At 38.5% G+C, this 18,632-nt stretch overlaps 1 protein-coding gene across 5 annotated transcripts in view; it reads left to right on the forward strand.

Annotated features, from left to right (window-relative positions):
- GRIP2 (glutamate receptor interacting protein 2) overlaps positions 1 to 18,632 on the forward strand; it is a 626,179-nt gene that overhangs the window by 534,163 nt on the left and 73,384 nt on the right. For all 5 annotated transcript variants that reach the window (XM_070738325.1, XM_070738326.1, XM_070738327.1 and 2 more), the window contains exons 8-12: positions 2,188 to 2,335; positions 5,891 to 6,060; positions 10,703 to 10,828; positions 11,930 to 12,082; positions 12,683 to 12,869. In XM_070738325.1, the coding sequence (XP_070594426.1) occupies positions 2,188 to 2,335; positions 5,891 to 6,060; positions 10,703 to 10,828; positions 11,930 to 12,082; positions 12,683 to 12,869 (784 nt within the window). The remainder of the gene's footprint in view (positions 1 to 2,187; positions 2,336 to 5,890; positions 6,061 to 10,702; positions 10,829 to 11,929; positions 12,083 to 12,682; positions 12,870 to 18,632) is intronic.

Consider the following 18,632-nt stretch of genomic DNA (forward strand, 5'->3'; position numbering starts at 1 on the left):
AAATGAGTAAGTCATAATTTTGAAATGATTCTTTTAACTAAAAAGAACGATTTTGAAAAATATGACCATCTGGATAGTCGAAAATAGAGGTTGACCATAGAGAGATTAAGCCACATAAATTACCACTATTTTCAGAGATGAACAATTCTCCAGTCAGCATGGGAACATTATAGATTTATATTTATTGATTACCTTTTTGTAGCCTGTGTTGCAATGAAGTTAAAATAAGTGAAGACTTTGATTTTTAAAAATGAGATCCAGCTGATCTAGAAATGTTTGTCCTGCATATACACATCAAAGAGCCATATAGATCCCATTTGTTGTAATGTAGTTATTAATTAATAGATTATTAATAGATAATTATTATTAATAGATAATTAAAGCTAGTTTTTCATTTGGATGGGTAGGGTTTCCTAAATCTTCTTAAAGGTTTCATTCCTCTCTGTTATCTAAGATTAATTGTCCTAAAATGGAGGTACATGCTGAAAGCATAATTAAATGTAATATCCATGCCCTTTGCCATTAATCCATATATCTAAGTAAGATAATTTTTGTTAATTCTGAACATTTAGTTGGTCTAGATTTAGGTACTTTTATACATTTTGTGAAAGTTTGGTGTGTTTTTCTCTCCAGATATTTAATGAAGTTCAGTAAAATGTGTTTAGATTTGTGTAAAATCCATCTAAATGGGATATGCTCCAGTTATAATTTAAATTTTGGGGATATACTGTTAGATCTTAAAAAGCTGTGAGAAACATACTTTACAGAATACAGTCACAATACTACAGAGTATGTTCTCACTTTCTCAGGTTCCTTTAAGTTATGTGAAGTAGTGGGAATAGATGCTTCATAGTATAAGCATTTCTTGACAGGATTCAGCATTTAGTAAAGAATCCAGTGTGGAGTACAACTTTTACCAAACAAAGCTTTTGTATTATTTTTCCTAAAGGCAAGTAGTAAGCACTTTTACTCTGTTTCCCCCAAAACAAGACATTCCCCTTATAGCTTTTGTGTGCATGGCAATAAAGCCAAATGCTTATTTCAATGTTCAAAAAAATATAAGACAGGGTCTTACTTTCAGGGAAACATGGTAGTCAAGCTAGGCTTTTAGTTTTTAAGCTAGGCTTTTAGTTTTAATAAAGAAAAATACCAGATCATGTCAAGGGAGATGTGAAATAGGATATATGATAATTATACACTGAAATGAAATTACCCACATCTTGTTCACACATCCCAGAAGAAATCAACCCCGACTTTCCTTTGGGAGGATACTGAAGCTGAAGCTCAAATGTTTTGGCCACCAAATGAGAAGAGAAGACTCATTGGAAAAGACCCCGATGCTGGGGAAAACTGAAGCTAAATGGAGAAGGGGACAGCAGAGGATAAGATGGTTAGCTAGTGTCATAGACATAGTGAGTATGAGTTTGGGCAGACTCAGGGAGACAATGGAGGATGGGGGGAGAGGCTTGTATACTGTGGTCCATGGGATTGAAAAGAATTGGACAAGACTGAACAACAAACCTTGACACCTTGAATGGACTTTGCCTTCCAAATGTATGTTCAATTTTAGCCCTTGAATTGACATTAAAAACTTTGAATATTTTGCATGGATACTAGGTAGGATGCACCTGTTCTTTCTCCTGAGATGCCAGAATGCCTGCAAACATGTCACAAAGTACCCTATTAAGTACTCCTTATTAGAAAATGGTTCTTCACCAAGATGGGACAATAATCTTTCAGACATCAGATTTTACAATGAAATAAAGTTTTGGTTCTGGCCCTGGAGCTATCCTTAGTCCTGCATAATGTTTACTTTTAATTATAGTTATTAATTATAATAATTATTATTTTTTTAAAAACCTATTTCAGTTGCTGTGTTGGGCTTAATTTTATGATTTGTCACTTTGTTGATCAAGATCTTTAAGCAGTAACTGAGAAGTTACTTTTGCAAACGTAGAGATTTTAGAGGTTGATTTTACAAGCTTTTTAGTTTGTCCTAAATTTCTGTATTTTAATATATGTTAAAGGTTGTGTTGTATCATGTTCTGCATAATAACCAGACTCCTATGTGACCATATACGCCCAGCATATCATAAATACTGCTGGTTTTCCCACCTAACACATTTGATGTTCCCATTGAGAAAAGCTAAACAGAATTAATTCCAAATGTCTTTTTTTGATTGATAGATATGGTAGCCAATGCGTCAGGCCCTTTGCTGGTGGAAATTGCAAAAGCACCCGGCTCTGCCCTAGGAATCACATTATCAATGAACACCCATCGGAATAAACAAGTCATAATCATTGAGAAGATCAAGTCAGCTAGTGTGGGGGACAGGTAGGAGGCTGAACTGCGATTGTGATCTCAACATTTGATTTAATATTTATTTCTGTTTAAAATGTTTTTCCTCTAGTGAGATGTGGGGAAGCTTGAGAAATACCGCACTGTATAAGTGTTGCTCTGCACAAACTATATAAGGGAAAAACGTTATGTGTGTACTTGATTTCTACCCTATCTTTATTTTTGGTCGACTCAAAGTGATTGGTATAGCGCCTGACTCTTACTTTCCCCATAACAACAACTGTGTGAAGTGGGTTGGACTGAGAGAGAGTGATTGGCCCAAAGTCTTCCAGCTGGCACTCATGTCTGTATCGGTGAAAACATCAGGATTAAAATGCACGGTTTTAAGGAACTGAATTTATCTTGGGCACATCTGTGGGAAAGTTGTCCTTTCCATTCCAAATATTTCAGACTATTCCAAGAGTGGAAACCATTTTTACAAGTAGTGTGAAACATCTAAAAAAAGAAAACCCCTTATAATATTATTGGAAATGAAGAATAGTGTTACCTCTACTTACGAACTTAATTCGTTCCGTGACCAGGTTCTTCAGTAGAAAAGTTTGTAAGAAGCAATTTTTCCCATAGGAATCAATGTAAAAGCAAATAATGCCTGCGATTGGGGAAACCACAGGGAGGGTCGAGGCCCTGTTTCCTCCCAGGAGATTCCTAGAGAGCCCTACGGAGGCTTTTCCCCGCCTTTTCCGGACATGTTTCCTCCCAGGAGATCCCTAGAGAGGCTCCATGGAGGCTTCTCACTGCCTTTTCCAGTTACATTTTCAGAGGCTCGGGTTTGTAAATGGAAAATGGTTCTTGAGAAAAGGTAAAAAAATCTTGAATATCCGATTCTTATCTATAAAAGTTTGTAAGTAGAGGCATTCTTAGGTAGAGGTACCATTGTATATCTGTTGTTCGCTGGTAACTAAAGTTGTCTTATCAGAAATACATTAACCCTGTTAAACTTGCAAAATGATATTGAACTTTTAATATGAACACTTACAGATTAATTAGTTCTCCAAAATTTTATTTATTTGCATTGAAAAGTACCTGTACACATCTTTTATGGCAAGACATATTACTGCAAAAAAACAATAAGAAATTATAAACCAATTAAACTGAAGAAATTAGAGAAGTCAAGAAAAAATTGCTAAATCTACGGTACTTTTCATTTCACTGCTCCTCTTCCTCCTATTCTATTCCTGCGAACCATTCTGGTTGTCGGTATGTTATGCAGGGTTTTAAATATTGCTCTTTGTTCTTTAAACTATCATTTTTATTTTTCTCAGGATGTCATCCACTTCATCCAACCACAGGCTTCCTTGTTTTCTCTTTCCTTTTGACCTATTCATTATTTCATAAAAGTATTTCACAATTTAGTTGTCGTTCATTCAATCTGTTTATATAAACAAACCATCATGACATACTTATTTTGTATTTATCACTCCGTTTGTATTCAGTTCAGCGTCATTTGTCAACCTTCAGTTTTTGACCTTATCTTTTGTTAAACATGCTTCTTAGAGGAATCTTTTTGTCCCCATTTGTTCTGTTTCTTCTAATAGCTCTTATTTTCATATAACAAAAAGGGTAAAGGTGTACTCCTATTTAAAGATTTTTTTTTCTGTCTTTCAACAAAGATTCTCTCTCTGCCATAAGCCTGGTATTCATTCTTTTTCTACCAACATTTTCTACATTTTTCTATCCATTTTCCATTCAGTTTCAACATCCTCTTGAAGTATTAGATCCAACCGTTTGCTTTTTTTTTGTTACTTGTATGCAATTTGTAGTCATTCACTCAATTTATTGTTTCAGGAAACTAGTTTTATATTTAATATGTTCATATCCATGTTCCTTATTGTACCATAAAGTCTCCGACATTCACTGTTCGGAAACTTCAGATCGTGCAGAATGCAGCTATGAGAGCAATCATGGGCTTTCCCAGGTATGCCCATGTTACACCAACACTCCGCAGTCTGCATTGGTTGCCGATCATTTTCTGGTCACAATTCAAAGTGTTGGTTAGGACCTATAAATCCCTTCATGGCATCGGGCCAGAATATCTCCGGGACCGCCTTCTGCCGCACGAATCCCAGTGACTGGTTAGGTCCCACAGAGTTGGCCTTCTCCAGGTCCCGTCAACTAAACAATGTTGTCTGGCTGGACCCAGGGGAAGAGCCTTCTCTGTGGCGGCCCTGACCCTTTGGAATCAACTCCCCCTGAAGATTAGGATTGCCCCCACCCTCCTTGCCTTTCACAAACTCCTTAAAACCCCACCTTTGTCATCAGGCATGGGGAAATTGATTCCCCTGGGCCCTTTCCATTTTATGTATGATTTGTCTGAGATGTATGATTGCTTTTTATATTAAGGGTTTTAAATTGTTTTTTACTATTGGATTTGTACTGTTTTGCTGTTGTGAGCCGCCCCGAGTCTTTGGAGAGGGGTGGCATACAAATCTGATAGATAGATAGATGATAGATAGATAGATAGATAGATAGATAGATAGATAGATAGATAGATAGATAGATAAGAGTTCTCATGTTCTCAGCCAACAATATGTCATTATCTGTACACAAATTTACATGTGCATATAGTAATTAACTAATTTTATGTCATATTTTATTGCCAATAAATCCGGATTCTGTTACTGCCAGTTTGCTAAGGGATGCACGGTGCGCGTGCATGCGCAGTACTAAAAAATCCCAAGTTGGTGGCGCCTATGATGCCACCTAGAGAACCGGCTCAGGAATATGGCAGGACTAGGTCGCTGCTGGTTCTAGTGAGCCAGGCCAAGTTACGGTTCTATAGAACTGGTATAAACTGATAGATAGAACTGGTGTAAACCTCTGCAACAAATGAATAAATATCCCTTTTCATACCATTCCCCCGTGACTTGCTGAAAAGCAAAACTGTGATTTGTACAGCACCTGCTGCTTGGCAATATTACACTACTTTTCTGAAATTGTATTAATTGTTATGTTTCAGCTAGAATTTGGCCAAATACCTCAACAGGTGCACTTAATAAAATGATTTTCCAATAGCTGTTGCTTTCCCCTTTGTATTGGAAATATGTACTACATTCTTCCAAATGCCATATGCAAATGTAGTCTTCACAAACATGTTAAGCTCTTTTATTAGAAACAATGTCAAAGAACAAAATGAAATCAGAACAAGCCCAGGGTAATCTTTGTTTTGTTTTGTGTAAAAAGTCCCCTTAGATTAATAAAGATACATTTCAGATTCCATTTGACCATATAAAAATATTCTCTTTAGCTTTTAGGGAAGGGTTTGTCTGAAGTTCAGTTAACCTGACTGATGTTCTTTCATGATAAAACCTCTGTTCTTTCATGCGTTTTTTTTTTCCAACCAGGAAACTTCAAAGCTGGATTTCTGGCTTTTTAAAAATAAGGTTTCAGCTGAGTCTGGGCAAAGAACATGGCAAAAATTGTGTATGATGCAAAGTCATCACGTTTTGTGTGACTTTGATGACTTTTGAATTGCTCTACTTTTAACCACAGGTGACTGCAATATATGCCTGTGGTTGTGTGTTTCTCTGGCAGATGTGGGGCCCTGCACGTAGGTGATCACATCCTTTCCATTGACGGGACTAGCACAGAGCATTGCTCCTTATTGGAGGCCACCCAGCTGTTAGCAGCCACATCAGAAATGGTTAAGCTAGAGATACTACCTGCTCATTACAGTAGACTTCCCCTCAAGCCTCTGGATACAGGTATGTGTCAAGAATGAGCATAACATATGGAATATGTTTGTTTCTTTGGGGTGTGTTTATTTCTGGGGGGAAATGCCCGTCACCATCCTGATTATCCAGAAATTGAGATTAGGGACAGGGTTTTTTTTGGGGGTGGGGGGTGGGGTAAAAACAAAATTAAAACCATGTGGGAGGAGACAGGAACCTAACCTTTTATTGATTCTTGTGGATCAGTGTGATTAATTTTCTACTTTGGGAAATTTGTGTCCTCTTGAGCCAAGCAACCATCACTGTGCCAAAATAATAGCGATGAACAGAGGATTTATAATACTTCACTGATGGCTGAGTGATGTTATGAAAACCCTGTAAATCACTAATGAAGGAATAGCCAATGCCATTCCTGTCATGGGCCAAGCTGACAAATAGATCAAATTCTAGTTATCATTTTAATTGTTTGGTTTTGTAAAAAAAAATTGTTTTGTGTAAAAGCTGCTTCAATAATTAAACACTGAAGTGACAATGGGACTTTTCATGTATTTGTTACAAGGTATATGTCCAGCTTCTAAAAGCAATGTATGCTGTTGGATTCGTAGATGTATTTATTTATTTATTTATTTATTTATTCATTCATTCATTCATTCACTCACTCACTCACTCACTCACTCATTTATTCATCCATTCATTCACTCACTCACTCACTTATTTATTCATTCACTCACTCACTTATTTATTCACTCACTCACTTATTTATTTATTCATTCACTCATTTATTTATTCACTCACTCACTCACTTATTTATTCATTCATTCACTCACTCACTTATTTATTCACTCACTCACTTATTCACTCACTCACTCACTTATTCATCCATTCATTCATTCACTCACTCACTCACTTATTTATTCACTCACTTATTTATTCATTCACTCACTTATTTATTCACTCACTCACTCACTTATTCATTCATTCACTCACTCACTCACTCACTTATTTATTCACTCACTCACTTATTTATTCATTCATTCACTCACTCACTCATTTATTTATTTATTTATTTGATTGATTGATTTGTATGCCGCCCCTCTCTGCAGACTGTCTGCCAGTTCACCTGCATACTTGTGAATGTAATTAACTGATAAACACTAATATGATTCATATAGCAAGATTTGTGATGTTCTTAAATGTGTCCCTATCCTCAATCTTAGCCTATTGGCTGCTTTTGGGAAGGTCTTGGGATCAAGATGCAAACTTCTCTGTTGTATTTGTTTGTTTAGCTTCCAAGCCACTTCAGCCATGAAAACTCTAAAAAGCCTATGGCAAGATATAAATAATGTCAACACGCTAGTCATAAAAACCAATCATCATTCAGCATCAATGCATAAACGATGACTATAACAATTCATAATCCTCTAAACGTAATTAAACACAGATTTACGTTCTGTAAATCATCAGAATGACTTCATCTGGAGTACCTCCTAAATAACTTTTTTTTTTTAAAATGAGCTGGTAAGCCAGGCTTGTCAGCATTTTTAACATTCTAACCAGCATTGGTTTGCTCCTGATTCGGACCGGTTCTTAGAACTTGTAGCAACAATGGCAGGAGGTTCATCCCACCCATTCTGCACATGTACAAAAGCTTCTGTGCATGCACAGAAGTGTCACATGCAAGCACTTGCACGTCCACGAACCAGTAGCAAGCTAATTTAGAACCCACTATTGATTCTAACTTTCGAAAGTATAGAAGAAAGAGTGGCTTTCTAGATCAGTGTTTCCCAACCTTGGCAACTTGAAGATATTTGGACTTCAACTCCCAGAATTCCCCAGCCAGCGAATGCTGGCTGAGGAATTCTGGGAGTTGAAGTCCAGATATCTTCAAGTTGCCAAGGTTGGGAAACACTGTTCTAGATGATTGTGTTACAATGATCCATAACTGTTAGTTTGTCTCGGTGCAGCTCTGTGCGAAACCTTCGACATACAATCAGCAGAGTTGTTGCAGTGGTGTAGATAATATGGGCTAGCCAGACTTAGTATTAACAATATTATTATTTACAAATATAGAACAATATTAACAATAGTTTACAAATCGCACATAGCAAAGAATAATACAGCTCACAGTCACAAGGAAAGATATCTCAAAGTAACTCTCCCCACATGGAACAGTGCTGGCGCCCTCTAATGGCCAACCGGTCAAAATTCTTAAAGATACAGTCTTTACTTTCATAAACCAGTATTGTTAATTTACTATATGGCAACCCCAAAGTAGGTTATCTACCAAGTACTAACTATAACTTTTCAGGAAAATAATTTTTTGCAAAGAAAATGTGGAGGGAAATGTTCATGTGAAAAATCACAGTTTTCTGTAAAACTTGTTTTCCTATCCCTTTTGTTTCTTAACACTACACATTCTTTCTGAAGTATGGAAACACCTCATGAGGATTAGCTTGATATTGTTTAGAGAGAATGTTTGCAGACTTTTGGAAGATGATTTTTGTAGATGTTGTTCTGAATACAACCAGGAAATGTGACTATGTTATCTGGCAGATGTTTCAGCCTGGGTTGTATTTTCCAGTATGTTTTACAACTGGTGCTTGCGAAGGCTGTCTCTTAGTCATGAATTTAACTCCAGCTTTATTAATTTTGCACACTCTAATAAACATCCTTCATGGATGAGATACTTTCTATAAATTGAAAGTTCAGGTACAGTTTATGGAATACCAATATTGTGAAGGACTAGCTCTCTGGCAAGGGACAGTGCTGTGACAAGTAGCTATACTGTTCCGCCGGGCTCCCTGGTAGGAGCCTCCTGAAAATTCAAGGGTACAAATTTCAGACACACACACGTTTGAAAATTCAAAACACATGTTCTTTATCTCAAAATTCAAAATAAACTAAGCACTCTTTTTGTATTGCAAAGAGCACTCGTCCCAAAACAACTGGGTAGTCTGTACAATTAACCTTAAGCAGTCATTAAGTACTTAGCTAGTAGCTGTGAAGAAACTTCACACCCCTTCTTCTTCCAACGAAGTGAGACACACACACACATGTTGCTCTGCTTTGTTTTCAAAGGCGTGAAAAATCAACAAGCAAAGTCCAGAAACCAGCAACCCAGGTTTCCTGACAAACTGTGATCAGATACTCTTTCACAACGGCCAAACCCACATGCTGCTATTTATAACAGCAGCCCTAATTACTGGAGCCCCACCCAACCACAGGTGGCCTCATTTTCTCTTGTAATAATCCTTTAGTTGTTGTCTCCTATGCATCACTCTACGCATGCATGGATGTGTCATTAATTCTTGTTCAGAATCCAAAGATGATGCAGATGATTGATCTCCTCCTGGGCTGTCTGCCAAACTCCCCTCTTCCCTGTCACTCATGCTGCCTTGGTCAGAGGAGGCTTCATGGCAGATTCCATCGGGAGCAAAACAGGCCTGCGGCATGTGGATGTCTCCCCCACATCCACCTGCTCATTCCTTGGGGCAGGAGCTGGGCCAGAGCTAACCACAACATATACTATACTACTTTGAGCTTCTGTTCCCACTTTTGTACACTATCCAATATACTTATTGTACAATGTACAATATTTACTTATTGTACATTGTACATATTTATTGTACTCTTGGGGCAATATGAGTAAGCTCTTTGCAACTGGATTCTCTACTGTCCAATTTCTAGATTTATCCTGAGTTATTACAAACTACGTTTACTGTTTGATCCACAATAAGAAACAAAAAGAGAAGTATGTGCTCTTTAATTCAGTGGTGCTTACCCTGACTGTATGTAAGCAACAGAAGAGAAATGTGCCTTAAACTATCAAGAGGAAACTTTATTGCAAGTTCACAAAAGAGAAATATATTTCCTCAAAGGCGCTATTGAACTTGCCCTTTCGCCACCATTGTTCCCTGATCGTGTGGTTTTGAAAGTGCAGGAAAAATGAATCCCGTCAGATTGAAAGTGGAAGACAAATGCGCCAGTGTGCAAATATCTCAGTATACTTGATGAAGGATTTTTTTTCTCCAAATCACATCAAGCCGAGAAAACAAAAATTACTCAGATATTTTAAGGATTTTCTTTCCCAGTTGTATTCATTGTCCATGGGTTGATGTCATCCGTCCCACTTAATTTAGTTAGCAAAGAAAGACTCCGAATCCATTGTTTACCAAGGATATACTTCACTGAAAGCTAAAGTGTTTACAAAATTAGTGAAGCAGAATCTGCCAGGTTGACATGCAGAAGATAGAATTAACAATTTTATCCCTTTCACTCTGGCCATCCCCTTGTTATCGGTCCATGTCCAATTAGCTGTCTTCATATTGTTTGGGTAACGAACCCACGCCTTCTCCATCTCCACATTCTTTTGGTTGACCTTTGACTGGATTGATCCATTCCACTTCTTGTGTCGGCATGGCTTGGTTCCCAAATCCCTCTCTTGTCTTCCCGCATTCTGATCTTCTCCCTCCTCCCATTGCTAATGTCCAGCTGGCAGATTGCAATACAAAGCTAGCAAAATGGCAGCCAAGACAGGTGAATATTGGGGGGGGGGGTTATATATGCAAATGGGTTTTCAAAATATTTTTAGTGGTGAGCCAACCAATTGGTTTCAATTGCTTGTGATTTTTGACGTTCTCTTTTTGTTATCTTATCTATCTATTGTTGGCAAAAGTCAAAGTGCAGAAAAGTGAACACCACCACTGCTGGGATCCTTGTGTCAGCTACTGCCACACCCACCATCCAGGACATTGCAAGACACCTACCTGGAATCAGACAACCAGCCAGGACTATTGTAAATGTAATGTAACCTATATTTCGACTTTCTTGATTTGTGGAGTTGCAATCTGAATTCCCAGCAAACAGTTCTGTCTGAAAATCTGTCCAATCAGCTGTTTCTGCTGGACCAGATTTGCCTTTTACTTAATATTATTAGATTAGATTACTACTAGAGTTGGAAGGAACCTTGTAGGTCATCTAGTCCAACCATGGGCCACATTCCTATTGCCAAGCCTTTGCTCTCCTTTTCTTCCAAAGACTCACTCACGGAAGAGAGTGGAAAAAGTGCATGTGGATTTTCTTTATCATTCGCAGTACTCCTTGAAAATCTATTCCATGTCCTGTCCTTGAGACATAGTATGTGGCATAAGAGTTTAGTTCTTTCCAATTATAGTGGTACCTCTACTTACGAACTTAATTTGTTCCATGATCAAGTTCTTAAGTAGAAAGTTTTGTAAGAAGCAATTTTCCCCATAGGAATCAATGCAAAAGCAAATAATGTGTGAGATTGGGGGAATGACATGTGTGTGTGTATGGAGGCCCTGTTTCCTCCCAGGAGAGAGGTCCCACGGAGGCTTTTCCCTGCCTTTTCCAGCCCTGTTTCTTCCCAGGAGATTCCTAGAGAGGCCCCATGGAGGCTTCTCCCTGCCTTTTCCGATTACAGTTTCGGAGGCTCCGGTTTGTAAATGGAAAATGGTTCTTGAGAAAAGGCAAAAAAAAATCTTGTACACCCGGTTCTTATCAAGAAAAGTTCGTAAGTAGAGGCGTTCTTAGGTAGAGGTACTGCTGTATTTCCAAAAGAGTGAGAATAAAAAGGGAATCTCTATACTCTGCATAGGATTTGAGAACATCCTTTCTATTTTGGCAAATTTAAATATTTTTGTAGGTCAGCAAAGATGCTAAAATCAAGACTGGAAGATTGTTAATTTGGTAATATTTAGAAAAATACTCTGGGAATGTAAAAAGAATTATCAGCTATTTACTCATCTTGATAAATGTGTCAGTAAACCTGGGACACAAAATGACATATTTTCATTCTTGACTAATAATTGATAATGGGGTTCAATTGATATGAACCAGCAGGAGTTCACGTCAAAGAGTTCTTTTGTTTTTTTTTATTTAGCTCTTGTAGCTTCCAACTTTGCATCTCCTACCATGAACGCATCAGGCTTGGCCTACCAGAATTCCAATACTCTACCTCGAAGCAATCACCCCATGAGCCCACGGGCCACACTGATGAGGAGAAGACAGAGGAAGAAGGAGCACAAAAGTTCACGTAAGGATCACAGGTCTTCTTGCAGGATTTAGAATCATCTTCAAAATTCTTCCCCTTGTTTGAGGAATTAAAGGGAATGGACATATCATGATCATGGTGATATGTTCTTGTTAGCTCCCTTTAATTTTTCCTCCAAACTCAGAAATTCTTGCAAGATCCAATCTGGGTCAGTCACTAGAACTGGAGGTTATGTCTTCTGAGCTTTTCAACTTGTACTGGACCCCATCTCCTACCCAAATCCAAAAGCTCAGAAAACAGAACCTCTGATCCCAGTAACCAACCCAGATTGGATTCTGCAGCATTATCCTGGGAACCTATATTCGCCTCCATTCACCAGAACTCTTCCTTCTCTAGACTTTTTGTCATACTTTCTTCTAGCTACATATCAGGATAGGGGGAGGGATGATGGTGCAGGCAGATGCCTATCTTCTTATCTGAGAGACAGCCCTTCTCTCCAAAGAGCTTTGTTAAGACTGATGGCAGTTTGCTTGAGCAGACTGTCTCCCTCATAAAATGGTTTATAAGTTTCTCTTTGGAAAAAATGAAGTGTACAATGTTTCCTTAAAGTGCTAACTTGGTTGTGTCCCTCTCTTGTTTCAGTATCATTAGCTTCCAGCACTGTGGGTCCTGGTGGGCAGATTGTTCATACGGAAACAACAGAGGTGATTTTAAGAGGAGACCCCTTGAACGGCTTTGGACTGCAGCTCCAGGGTGGGATCTTTGCTACCGAAACCCTCTCTTCGCCACCTCTCATCCGTTTCATTGAGCCAGACAGCCCAGCAGAAAGGTTAGAGACCGCTTGGGTTTCAGATGAGGAGGGTAGCACTGCCATTTGTTAATAGAGTTGTCCTTTTCTTCCCTGTAGAAATGACTAATCAACCCAAGGCCCATTGGGCCATCCTTCTTTCAACATATAATATGGGCTGGTGCTGTGTCCCTTCCCACCATGACCCTTAGCAGAGTCCCAGTGAAGCTTCCTCTTCCTCCACCTCCTCGGTTGACCCCTGGAACTGCCTACCCCTTTGCTCAGCATGGGAGAAACAAAGGGAACTACGGACCACAAGGAAAGCTCCACTAATAGTATTCCTCTCCTGATGTATTTCCAAAGATCCCTTCTATCCAAGGTGCCCTCCAATCAGGAATTTCTCCCTCCATCCACTGCCATTAAAACATTTCAAATGTTGGCTTGACTTCCAAAGCAGAGAAACTCCATTTGCCCATCAGGCCTTGCTGCCAGCTGATTGGACACAAAGTCAAAAGGGAGGGAGGAATCAGGGCAGGTATACACTCTTCCCGTCTTCCCTTGCACCATGCGAACTGTGGGTTTCTAAGAAACGTAATATGGCACTGAGGCCACTCCAGCCTTGCAAATTTCAACCCCATAGGAACAATGGATCCTGGATTTTGGATGCATTCTGTTAGCTTATTTGAGTTGTCTTGGTTCAAAAATTGCTGCCCTATAACACACCACTTTTCCAGATTAAAGGTTACAAACAAATAGATACGAAAGTTTAAGTACTAAATATCTTCCTCTGAATTCTAACTGGCAATTACAGGGAGCTTCTGTCATTTACCAGGTATAAAAGAATTAACAAAATAGCCAATTCTTTTCTGCTTTGTTGTACATCGCAATACTTTCGGCATTTGCTGAGAGGAGCAATTCAGTCTGGATTTTTGTGGCATTGTAGTAACATTCAGAATTAAACAGTCGAAGGCAGCTTACCATGGAATCACAAATCATTAAAATTGCACCATAATTATCCTGACAGCTTGATTAACTCAAAAGAGCACTCTGCTCTGTGATCTAAATTTGACCACTTTGCTACAGCATCAGAAATAATAGATTATTCTGATATTGTATTTATAGCCTGAAGGACAGCAGTAGGTTCGCTACTTCTTGTAAGAGGGATTCCTTTTCAAGTGTGTGTTTATATGTATAAGTAGACCTCAGTTTACGACCAGTCACTTAGCAAACGTTCAATGATATGACAGTCCTTTTGGGGGATATTTGACAGTCTGGCTCTTAAGTTCCAACAACTGCCCGCCTCCTGATGGTCACATGACCACATCTCAGATGCTCAGAAGCCAGCTGTCATTTATGGGCATTCATAGCCTCTCATAGTCATGTGACCACATTTCACTGACTTCTTTTTTTACCAAAAACTAAAAGTAAATGCCAGTTTTTTGACAAAGCCAACCCATAGCCAAACATTAGTTTGCTTAACAACGGTCGTGTTCATTTAATGACCACCCCAAAAAGAGTCATAAAATCAGGTTAATCATGTGGGCAAATTGATTTACAATTGTCACTACTTAAAACCATGATGGGGAGGCTCCATCCATAAGTCAAGGACTACTTGTAATAAGTAAGAACAGGTATTTGCTGTTGGGTGCAGTTTCAACTAGTAAAAAGAGAAGATTTGTTTTGTAACTATAACAGGAATACATCCATGGTGAAAAATAGAATCAGAGGAAATAAATCTAGATTGGAGAATCTCAGAAGAAAAAGAGTTCAACATAATTTGTTATCATAAAACTCTGTGTGCCTTCAGACAAATTGTAAGAAAAAGGAATGTTTTCTATGCTTTCAAACATTATATGTATTTGTTACATATTTTGTACTCCTCTTCATTTTTTCCCAAACAGCTGTTTTAGGAGCAGATATGATTGTAACAATATATAGTATTTGGAAGAGTTTGTAATCTGAAGTATAGATTGGGTCTCACCTGTATTTGGTGAAGTTGAATTTGGTCTAGTATTTTTTTTATTGCCCCTTTCTTTCATTGTTAAGCTAGGAAATTCGACAGACATCATAGTTGCAGAGTTAGCAGTTTGTACATATATATGTGTATGTGTGTGTGTTTGTGCACAATTAGATGTGTTGTCCCAAGAGGCATGGTATTTACTCAGTTGCTGTTATGCTCCTTCGAAAACATTGGCAGAAGAGCAAAACTGGAACACATCTAAATGGAATAAGTAACACAAGTTTTATGATGTTTTTAGATGGAAGCTTAACAAAAAGAGATCCAACTTAGAATTAAGGAGAACTTAGCTATCAGTGAGAGCAATTAAGGAGTTGAAAAGCTTGCCTCCAAAAGTTGTGGGTGCTCCGTCATTACAAATTTTGGACTTCCATCACTGGAAGAAGAGATTGGATAGCCTTTTGCCCTGAATAGTAGAGGGTGTCCTATTTGACCAAAGGGTTGAACCAGAAGAACTCCAAGTTCCCTTTTAACTCTGTTATTCTGTTTTCATTCTACAGAAATGTTCCTTTGCTAGTTCCGCAATCCTCTATTTTTAATAATTTGACAATAGGATATAAACTGCACTCGATATGTTTGAATTCTGTAAACTACAATGGTACCCAAGAATAGTACACAGACTTCCATGTTATCTAAGTGCAACCATCTTACTCTGAATTCTGCCTTGCTTATCGGATTGAGCATTTATATGCTTCCATAAAATGTAAACTGCAGTTTCTTCCAGTCAACAAAAACATTTATATTTTATTTTCAGTGTATGCCATAAATCTTGAAAGTTTATATCTTGTGATCAGCAATTTATAATAATCCTCTTAGGACCCAATAAATCTTTGTTTATCTAATTAAGCTGGTTAAGTGCAGAAAATGTGTTTCATAGCAGAGTGTGTTCTGTTTGATAAGTTACAATTGGGGCAAGACTCATTTTTACCATCCAAATCTTGTAGTGATCGAAGGTGAACTATTATGATTTGTTCTCAAAGGCTATGAAATACTTAACTCACTTTCAGATCACAGAGAAGGAGAGAGGAAGGTAGTGCTTTTTACATTTCTATTGCTTGAATTCAAGGAGGAGGGGCTGTAAGAGACAATTTTATTGGCAGTTTGTGTTCAATCAGATTAGGCTGGGGCAGGATTAGACTGGGAAGGATAAAAGGCAGGAAAAAGCCATTTTAAGTTGCACTTTCAGATCACAGAGAAGGAGAGAGGAAGGTAGTGGAATCATATAACTATAAACCAAAATCAGCAAAGTTTGGTAGCAATAGGGGTTGTGGATTTTCTTGCTAAGTACTTGTATTTCAATACATTGTTAAGATGACTGGCTTGGTGCAGTGTAACACTTGTTTGGCTGTTGTCTTCCGTAGTACCTTGTGGAACTTGGGGTGCTCCCCTCTTTGCATAAGGACATCTAGATTAGATGGCGAGATCTCTAGATTGCAGTCCTTAGTTTGTAGCTTGCAGTCTGAAGTGGAAAGATTGTCCCACACACGTGCTGTAATGCAGCCATGTGTGCAGTCTCCACTTCCACAGTGCCCCCCGAGGAGGAGGGCTGTGTGGACAACTGTCGGTTCAGGAAGATTGCTTGCAATTGAGCAAAAACATAGCAATTTTGGTCTCTCTGTATCGAATTCCTATAATGTTCTTGCGGATTTAAATAGTAAGGATGTTGGAAATATTAGCAAGGTCCCTCAGGCAGAGAATGAGGGGATGTTCAAAGGGGAAGTTGTTCTAAGTGAGGTACATAGTGTCACCAAACCATCAAGTGCAGTTAGTAGAAATAAAAAGAGGACACATTTTCTTGTGGGTGATTCGACTGTTAGAGGTGTTGATTTGGAACAGAGTAAGGATGTGGTGAAGGAGATGAGGTGTCTCCCAGGGGCCACTGCCAGCAGGGACAGGAGGCGGATTACAAACATTGTCAAGGCTGTGAGTAAAGGTAATAACGTTGATGTGGTGGTGCATCTTGGCACAAATGATTTGTCCCAGAGAAATGTTAATGTAGTAAAAAGAGATTTTCAATGTCTAAGTGTGGAGCTGGGTAAAATAACTGATTCAGTGACTTTCTCAGAGGTGTTACCGATTTGTGGCCAAGAGGATATAACAACGTGTATCAGAGAGTTTAATGTATGGTTAAGGCAGTGGTGTAAAGCTGAAGGTTTTGGCTATGTAAGTCATGATGTCAATAGATGGTCTAATAGGGAGTTGTTTAAGAGGGATGGTTTGCATCCATCATACAGAGGTACCCAGGTGCCCGGTGAGGAATTCAGAACTTTTTTGGACAGGCATTTAAACTAGGTAAAGGGGACAGAGATGTAACTGATGTGGGTGATTTCTGTCCCCGACCAATGAGGATAAAGCAGTTTTTGGAAGCTTATGAAAAGGGAGCTGCAAATAAAATAGATGTAGTTGTTGATGATAAGGGACAAACTAATAATGAAAATAATGTTCTTCGGGTAATGTGCACGATTGCTCGAAGCTTGAGCAACAAGCTCTGTGAGTTAATGGCCATAATATCTAGAGATAATTTGGATCTGGTTGCCATAACTGAGACATGGTTTAAGGATTCTAATGAATGGGAAATATCCATACCAGGATATACACTGTATAGGAAGGATAGAATAGAGAGAAGGGGAGGTGGAGTAGCCATTTATGTTAAAGAAAGTCTAAAAACAACACTAATTCAAAATACATGTCAAGATCTGGAGACTCTCTGGATTTGCATGCAAAATAAAGAAGGTTCTGTCACTAGAATTGGGGTGATCTATAGGCCTCCAGGGCAATCTGAGGAATATGACAACAAGATGGTGGATGAAATTACCCAAATGGCAGTAAAGGGAGATATTGTGGTTATGCCTGATGTTGACTGGAATATCCCCAGTGCCCTTACATGCAAAAGTAAGAATATAATAGAGGCCTTTACAGGAGCAGCTCTGGCACAGCTGGTTAAGACACCAACTAGAGGGGAGAATATTCTAGATTTAGTTTTTACGAATGGGAATTGGGTTTCAGAGGTCAAGGTGGGAGAAAATTTAGGTTGCAGTGACCATCTATGTTTGTGGTTTGATGTAAAAACTCATTGTGAGCAATCCTGTAATGCAACCAAAGTATTGGATTTCAGAAAAACAAATTTTAATGCAATGGGGGAATATTTAGATAATGAATTAAAGGGGAGGGATAAAATGGCAGGAGTGAGAACCCAGTGGACTGTATTAAAAAAGGCCATCTTAAAAGCCACTGGACTGTATGTAAGACAAATAACTAAAGGTAAAAGGAAGAAGAAACCGCTATGGTTTAGCAATGATGTAAGGGCTATAGTCAATGAAAAAAAGGCTGCCTATAGGAGGTATAAAGAGTCTGGAAGTATAGCTGATAGGGAGGTGTATAAAATGAGACAGAAGGAGGCAAAACAGATAATATATGCTGCTAAAGCCTCAAAAGAGGAAGAAATTGCCAAATCTGTAAAGAAGGGGGATAAAACCTTCTTCAGATATATTAGTGATAAGAAGAAGAAAAACTGCGGCATCAGGAAGCTTAGTACTGGGAATAATACATGCATTAATGGGAATAAGGAGATCGCTGACCATTTCAATAGCTACTTCTGTTCAGTTTTCTCAAAAGACACCATACAAAATAATACTATAGAGGGATATAGCATTGCTTCCAGCTGTACAGATTCAGCTCCAGTGATCTTAGAAGCCGATGTCTTAGAAGAACTTGAACGATTAAAGATAAATAAGGCAATGGGTCCAAATGGCATCCACCCCAGAGTTCTTAAAGAACTCAGATCTGTC

This window comes from Erythrolamprus reginae, chromosome 2, assembly GCF_031021105.1.
Source record: "Erythrolamprus reginae isolate rEryReg1 chromosome 2, rEryReg1.hap1, whole genome shotgun sequence".
In the NCBI taxonomy this organism is placed as follows: domain Eukaryota; kingdom Metazoa; phylum Chordata; class Lepidosauria; order Squamata; family Dipsadidae; genus Erythrolamprus; species Erythrolamprus reginae.